This window comes from Triticum aestivum, chromosome 1B, assembly GCF_018294505.1.
Source record: "Triticum aestivum cultivar Chinese Spring chromosome 1B, IWGSC CS RefSeq v2.1, whole genome shotgun sequence".
Taxonomy (NCBI): domain Eukaryota; kingdom Viridiplantae; phylum Streptophyta; class Magnoliopsida; order Poales; family Poaceae; genus Triticum; species Triticum aestivum.
In genome coordinates, this window is record NC_057795.1 from 619984182 (window position 1) to 619992791 (window position 8610).

Genomic DNA, 8610 nt, shown 5'->3' on the forward strand with positions numbered 1-8610 from the left:
CTGCTATGGGTTTCTAGCAAGAACGTTTCTTACCTACGCAAAAGCCACAACGTGATATGCCAATTGCTATTTACCCTTCATAAGGACCCCTTTCATCGAATCCGATTCGACTAAAGTGGGAGAGACTGGCACCCGCTAGCCACCTTATGGAACAAGTGCGTGTCAGTCAGTGGAACCTGTCTCACGTAAGAGTACGTGTAAGGTTGGTTCGGGCCGCTTCATCCCACAATGCCGCTGAATCAAGATAAGACTAATAACGGTAAGCAAATTGAACAAATCATCGCCCACAACTACTTTGTGTTCTACTCGTGCAAAGAATCTACGCAATAGACCTAGCTCATGATGCCACTGTTGGGGAACGTAGCAGAGAGACTAGCAACGAGAGAGAGGGGAGTGCATCTACATACCCTTGTAGATCGCTAAGCGGAAGTGTTCATGAGAACAGGGTTGAGGGAGTCGTACTTGTCGTGATCCAAATCACCGAAGATACTAGTGCCGAACGGACGGCACCTCCGCGTTCAACACACGTGCAGCCCGGTGATGTCTCCCGTGCCTTGATCCAGCAAGGAGAGAGGGAGAGGTTGGGGAAGACTCCGTCCAGCAGCAGCACAACAGCGTGGTGGTGATGGACAAGCGTGGCATTCCAGCAGGGCTTCGCCAAGCACGCGAGAGATTAGGAGGGAGAGAGGTAGGGCTGCGCCTTGGAGAGAATAATTCATATATTTTGCAGCCCCCAATACCTCAAGTATATATAGGGGAAGGGGAGGGGCTGCGCCCCCATCTAGGGTTCCCTCCCTCGGGGTGGCGGCAGCCCCAAAAACCCATCTAGGGTGCGGCCAAGGGGGGGAGAGGGGGAGACTTGCCCCCCAAGCAAGGTGGAGGCACCCCCCTCCCCTAGGGTTCGTAACCCTAAGCGCCTTGGGCCCTTGTGGGGGGGCGCACCAACCCACCCGGGGCTGGTCCCCTCCCACACTTGGCCCATGCAGCCCTCTGGTGCCAGTGGCCCCACTTGGTGGACCCCCGGGACCCTCCTGGTGGTCCCGGTACGTTACTGATAGCACCCGGAACTTTTCCGGTGACCAAAACAGGACTTCCCATATATAAATCTTTACATCCGGACCATTCCGGAACTCCTCGTGACGTCCGGGATCTCATCCGAGACTCCGAACAACATTCGGTTACCACGTATATCTATTCCCTATAACCCTAGCATCATCGAACCTTAAGTGTGTAGACCCTACTGGTTCCGGAACCATGCAGACATGACCGAGACAACTTTCCGGCCAATAACCAACAGCGGGATCTGGATACCCATGTTGGCTCCCACATGTTCCACGATGATCTCATCGGATGAACCATGATGTCAAGGATTCAATCAATCCCGTATACAATTCCCTTTGTCTAGCGGTATAGTACTTGCCCGAGATTCGATCGTCGGTATCCTGATACCTTGTTCAATCTCGTTACCGGCAAGTCTCTTTACTCGTTCCATAACACATCATCCCGCGATCAACTCCTTGATCACATTGTGCACATTATGATGATGTCTTACCGAGTGGGCCCAGAGATACCTCTCCGTCACACGGAGTGACAAATCCCAGTCTCGATTCGTGCCAACCCAACAGACACTTTCGGAGATACCCGTAGTGCACCTTTATAGCCACCCAGTTATGTTGTGACATTTGGTACACCCAAAGCATTCCTACGGTATCCGGGAGTTGCACAATCTCATGGTCTAAGGAAAAGATACTTGACATTTAGAAAAGCTTTAGCATACGAACTACACGATCTTGTGCTAGGCTTAGGATTGGGTCTTGTCCATCACATCATTCTCCTAATGAAGTGATCCCGTTATCAATGGCATCCAATGTCCATGGTCAGGAAACCATGACCATCTATTGATCAACGAGCTAGTCAACTAGAGGCTCACTAGGGACATGTTGTGGTCTATGTATTCACACATGTATTGCGGTTTCCGGTCAATACAATTATAGCATGAATAATAGACAATTATCATGAACAAGGAAATACAATAATAACCATTTTATTATTGCCTCTAGGGCATATTTCCAACAATAGAAACATATGAATGCTTATCATAGGGAGTTAAAATTATATTCTTATGAAACTTGACAAACTAGAAAAGCATTGTGAAGTTCATGGGTTATCTGTTGCAAATAAGGTTGAACAGACGGAACTCAAAGCCCAACTTGATAGGCTTTTAAGTCGGGAGGGGGCAAAGTGGAAACAGAGAGCAAAAATTGATGAGATTTTGGAAGGGGATGGTAATACTAGATACTTCCATGCAAAAGCCAATGGCGAGCATAGGAGGAATAAAATCAATAGCTTGGACCAGGATGAGGGGAAGATAGAAGGGAATAAAAACTTATTGGATTACATTATTGGTTTTTATAAAAAAAATTGTATGGTCATCCTGAAGTTTCTCATGTCTCTTTAAACATTGATAACCCTGCTACCATTCCTAATTCTGCTAGAGATAAACTAGTGGATGAATTCTCCTCAGGAAAAAAATAAATAAAAGTGCAGTGTTTCAAAGGGCTCATAACAAATCCCCTCGGCCTGATGGGTTCACAACTGAGTTCTATCAACCCTTTTGGGACTTAGTTAAACATGATTTGAAAGCTATGTTTGATGATTTTCATAAAGGGAAAGTTAGATATAATAAATTATGGGATTATCACTTTATTTCCTAAAAATAATGATGCTGATCAGATACAAAAATATAGACCTATATGTATTTTGAATGTTAGTTTTTTTACCAAAGTATTGATGAATAGGTTAAATGGGGTTGTTGTAGAGCTTATTTCCCCAATCCAAACTGCCTTCATCAAGGGCAAATATATTATGGAGGGGGTCCTTGTCCTACATGAAACTTTGAATAGTCTTCGTACCGAAAAACAAGATGCTTTGCTATTCAAATTAGATTTAGAGAAAGCATATGACAAGGTTAAATGACCCTTTGTCTTTCAAATGCTAAAAATGAATGGATTTCCTGATAAATGGATTGATTGGATCACGGGGACCATTAGAGGGGGGAATGTGTGCATCAAGGTTAATGATAATTTGGGGCCATACTTTCCTACTCACAAAGGCTTAAGACAAGGGGACTCTTTATCTCCTTTAATCTTTAATTTAATAGTAGATGCTTTGGCAATGTTGATGGATAATGTTAGGAAAAATAGATTGATTAAAGGTTTGATGACAGAAAACTTGGAAGGTGGTGTCAACATGCTGCAATATGCAGATGACACCATCTTTATTTTGCAAGATGATTTTGACAGTGTAGATAATCTAAAATATATTTTATGTCTGTTTGCACAGATGTCTAGATTGAAGATTAATTTTCATGAAAGTGAATTGTTCCTGTTTGGTAAAGCTTTTGATAAAAATATGATTATTCCAGAATTTTTACATGCCTAGTGGGAGACCTTCCTTTGAAATATCTAGGTCTCCCTGTAGATAAAAAAGAATTAGAAATATACACTGAAATCCTCCAGAAGAAAAGATGGAAAAGAAGTGTGGGACATGGCAGGGGAGGTTGATGGCCAGTGCTGCTAGGATCACCCTGATTCAATCTTGACTAACTGGTTTTCCTTATTTCATGACGTCCTTCTATGGATTACCTATTGGGGTAACAAAAGAATGGACTTCTTTAGGGCTATAGACTGTTATGGCGAGAAAAGGTTGAGAAAAAATATATTTGGTTAAATGGTGTGAAGTGTGTAAACATAAAGACATGGGGGGTTTGGGGATCCAGAATTTAGCTTTGATGAACAAAGCCTTGCTTTGCAAATGGTAGTGGAAAATCTACAAGAGAGAAGGGCTCCGGCAGAGTCTGCTTCTGAAAAAGTATATGAAAAATATTTGTATTACTAGTATAAAACATAAAGTGGGAGATTCGTAGTTTTGTCTAAACTGTTGAAACATAAAGAGTTGTTTATCTCTTTATGCAAATTTATTGTGGGTAATGGGAGAAATGTTAGATATTTGGAAGACTGGTGGATAGGACCAAAATCTTTGAAAGATAGCTTCCCTAGACTATATAATATCTGTTTTGGTAAGAACAAATCGGTGACGGATATTTTAGGGAAGGGTTTGCATGATGTCAGGTTTAGAAGAACATTGCATGGTGAGTCCTTGGAGTTGTGGGATCACATTAAAACAGGCCCGTGGGGCGGTGATCCTCAGTGATCAAAAAGATGTGGTGAAATGGCCTTTGACTAGTAATGGAAAATGTACTGTGAAATCTTGTTACAGATTCATGATACAAACAGGGGATAGGTATCCACATAAGTTCTTATGGAAAGTCAAAATGCATCCACGTGTTAAAGTCTTCATGTGGTTAACCTTGAGGGGGAGCATCCTCATTAAGGATAATTTGATCCAGAGGGGATGGATTGGGGATAACAAATGCTCTTTCTATGGGAGAGAAGAAAATAGGATGGATGGGAGAGAAGAAAAATAAATGGAGAATGGACTTGCGAGAATTGAAGTTCTTCCTTCTCTCGAACGGGTGCTGCTAAAAGAAGAAGATCTCATTACTTTGCTGCTTTGTTTGCTTGTTTGTTCATGTTTGTCTTCGAGATTATCTCGTTGATGTAAGACCATGTACTTTGGATTGTGTTTTGTTTCTGTGTTGCTGGTAAGGTAGCTTTCCGGGTCGCCTCCGACGCCTACGTTGGAGGTTAGGTCTGTCCAAAGATTTGCCGCGGGGGGGGGGGGGGGGAGGGATGGCTCCCTCTTCTCGTGATGGTCCTTACTTCTCGGGGCTTTTGTGAAATTTTCGCTAATTTGTCTTTGAAGTTTGTAGGAAGAAACTGTGATTTCTCTGAATGAAAATCGGAGAGGGAGCTTTCTTTTGAAAAGAAAAAGGAAAAAAAAACTACCTGCTTGTAGTAGTACACCGAAAAGTTAAGAGTGGTTCTGAAGTGAGGATGGAGACAGTTGTTTGAGCTTGGTCACAAACGCTGAAACTTGACAAATATGGGGGACAATGAGAACGGTGCAAAGCTTATTTGAACATTTTAAATCGTTGCGAGAACCAAACGACGGCGTGCATGTCGTGTTCTCGAAGATCCCGTGACGCGCCTCGGAGGATCGTCCAGTGACTCCAGTCGCACAAACAAATTGCAGGGTTCATTCGGATTGGCCGTCCCATATACGATGGCCTCATCAGATCAGAATCCAGCGCCGTCCGGGTAAAATAAACATCCATTCCATCCTGTGCGTGCTTGCGTTTTGCTTTGCCGTTGGCACGTACCGATCGCCCTGCCCCTTGACCTGTCCGTTCGGCCACGTTTGACTAGCGATCTTGTTAAATGTTAATGATCTTCGATCGCGAGTGCTAAGCTTTCACCTGCTCGATCGGGACCCGGAACCAAAAGTGTGCTAGTACAGTACCAGCTGTTACTGCCGGTGCCGGACACTGATAGCAGTACGCAATTTTCAGTGGTGAAATGCGCAGCCCATGCATGCTCCTCGTGCCACAAAGGAGGCATGCATGATTCGACGATCCAGATTTGCATGGTGCACTGTAGTGCCGGTGACAGAAAGGGATGATGGTCCATGCGAGGTGGCAGCGGCAGCGGCACCGGCCAGAACAGTGCGGCCCATGCCGTTATCCTGAGGCGGGGCAGCGGGCAGTGTGACGGGACAGGCAGGATTCTCGAGGACGGCGGGGACGGGGACGATTCAGAGTTTACAGGCTTTCGTCAGAAGACGGGGACACGGGGCCACGGTGATTGGTGTCAGTTGTCACGGCGTGGCGTGGTCACCGCGCGCCAAAGTGACAGCGACGGTGGAGTTAAATGGAGGCGATCATCAGCCAGCGTCACTGCCCTGTGCAGCTACCGCCACGCCACCATAATAACGCAGCAAGCGCAAGCGCGCAGCCAGGCCAGACACGACGACGGCGACGCCGCCGCCGCAAGCCGAGGCCGGTTGGAGGCGGGCACGGCCGGCCGGCGATGGGGGACAGGGCGTCGTGCAGGTTCCGCACGGTGTGCGTCTTCTGCGGCAGCAGCGCCGGCAAACGCAGGGTGTTCGGCGATGCGGCCCTCGACCTTGGCCGCGAGCTGGTAGGCGGATCGGACTGACTCGGCTTTGACACCGTGCGTCCTCTTGTCAAGTTAAGCTCTTGAGCTCACGCATGGGGTTGCTCATGCCACTGGTGCAGGTGACGAGGGGCGTCGACCTGGTCTACGGCGGCGGCAGCATCGGGCTCATGGGCCTTGTCGCGCGGACGGTGCTCGACGGCGGCCGCCGTGTCGTCGGGTACGTCCCTTTCTATACAACGCTTCCTCTGCTTCTTGCAGAGTGCTCTGCTCTGCCTGTTTAACACATGCACTGAATGTTTCTTCGTTCCATTTCTTGGCAGGGTGATTCCCAGGGCTCTCATGCCTGTCGAGGTATGCTTCAGATTTTTTATCTCTGTCCTGCACGTAGCATTGTGTAAGTCTAGCCTACCAGAGTAAGGAAAGCTCTGCTCTCATGTTCTCATCCATGCTGAGATAGTGAAATTGCACTATGAAAGAAACCATCCTCTCTACTTCTCTAGGCATACAGGTTCTGCAATTTCCCTGCAATAATAATATTAGGACGACAATTTATGTGAATATGGTCAAGTTTTTGTTTTGTTTTGTCATCTGAATTTAGCCGTGCACCTGAAAAATTCACTTGCCACATGAGGTTATCTCAGCTGAATTTGAAGTGTGTGGCAAAACATTCAAATTAAGTTCATCTTACTGAAATGACGACGACGCAGGTCTGATTTTGTACTTACAACATATTATATCCAGCTGATGTTTCTCTGAAAGTTTCACTTCAATTTGTACTGACAGATATTAGGTGAGAGTGTGGGGGAAGTAAAGGTTGTGTCTGACATGCACGAGAGGAAAGCAGAGATGGCTCGACGATCTGAAGCATTCATCGCTCTTCCAGGTGCCACACGCTTAACGATCTTCCTAGTCATTCTACCATCATCGACCGGTCGTCGCGCTGATGAGTTAGTATAGCTTCCTTACAATTTTCTGTTCATAAGGGGGGTATGGAACCATGGAGGAGCTGTTGGAGATGATAACATGGTCCCAACTCGGAATTCACAACAAACCTGTAAGCAACCGAGCGTAACAGATAGTTTGTACTGCGTGACAAATTGGCCGCAGTTTTTGCCCCAAAAGAGTCAAGCTTTCCATCGCTAATCAAAATTATACCAATATAGGTTGGGTTGCTGAATGTGGATGGTTACTATGATACCCTGCTTGCCCTATTTGACAAAGGCGCGCGAGAGGGCTTCATCAACCCAGACTGTACACACATACTTGTCTCAGCGCCGACCGCCACGGAATTGCTGACAAAGATGGAGGTGATTTGATAATTTCGTTGTGACATCCATCTTTATATTCCCGCACAATATTTTCAAATGTGTTTACATGTCCTTTTCTTCTCCATGTGTCCAGGAATACACTAGGTCGCACCAAGAGGTGGCCCCAACGACGAGTTGGGAGATCTCAGATCTTGGCTACACAAAAGCACCACCGGCTGACGGATGAACTCTAACATTCATTCCACTGATATGATGATGCATTTGTTGTTTTTCTTTAATGTTTTTCCTATTAGCCAAAAGAAATTCAACGTTACGATTGAGATATGATTTTCTCTTGTGTTTAATTGTACGGTGTGCTTGTTGTTGCCATATATGGTTTTCACGTTTGAATTGCATTACCAAGTATGTTTGTTCTTCTTGTTGTCTACGATGAATCTGATCAGGCCATCATTGTACACGTAGAAGCAGTTGTGATATGTTATTGGTGACTTATACTTTTTTCGTTTTCTTTGCAATTTGCAAGCATTGCAAAATATCATAAATAAGTAACAATAGCTATTACAAGTTAAGTAATTGACCGGCCAAAATCAATCTTGTGATCTTGTGCACAACTCCATAGTGGTCATATTTTTACAGCCAAATTTACAGAAATACGTTTTTATAGCTTCTCTAGAGGGATAGTTGTATTGTTTCCCATACCTGAGAAGACGTGATATATTATCTATAGTTTTTTGACTATATACTGTGAGGGATCTATTATCTATGTTTATCCAATATAACGAGTGAATTCCAATTTTTACTTCTTAGTTGGCCATCCGAAAGCTATTATCTCATTTTACGAGAATTCTACCAATTTACTCATTTAGTTGAAATATATCTATATTTTATGGTATATAAGTTTTGGACCCATTACAACAGCTCAAGATCACATGTTTGCAGCCATGGCATGCCACAACGAATAGGCCACGAGTGCCCCCACAATACAATGAAAGCCGTCGTGGAGTAGTTTAAAGCAAATGGGGCACTCTTGCCAAGCAACCTCCATGATGACCTTCCTATGCTTTGTTGGCGACCGATGTATGCCGCCTCTTCCACACCATCATCCGCGCACCACACAAAATCTTGCTCCAGCTATAAACCAATGTGGTACTATGAGTATCCCTTCAGCTCAGTGCGCACGTCCTCGATAGATGCACCCAGGCGTGTGGTTCCCGTGTTAGAGACCATCCACTTTATGCTGAGACCAGGCTCAACCATGGCTCGAG

General features: G+C 45.2%; 1 protein-coding gene across 1 annotated transcript; it reads left to right on the forward strand.

Moving 5' to 3' along the window:
- The first annotated feature begins 5828 nt into the window (after window positions 1-5828).
- On the forward strand, window positions 5829-7761 carry LOC123080662 (probable cytokinin riboside 5'-monophosphate phosphoribohydrolase LOGL7). The gene is made up of 7 exons (XM_044503597.1): window positions 5829-6098; window positions 6197-6294; window positions 6398-6428; window positions 6861-6960; window positions 7061-7131; window positions 7241-7384; window positions 7479-7761. Exons 1-7 carry the CDS (start codon window positions 5829-5831, stop codon window positions 7569-7571), a joined length of 807 nt encoding a protein of 268 aa, XP_044359532.1. The 3' UTR covers window positions 7572-7761.
- The last annotated feature ends 849 nt before the right edge of the window (window positions 7762-8610 follow it).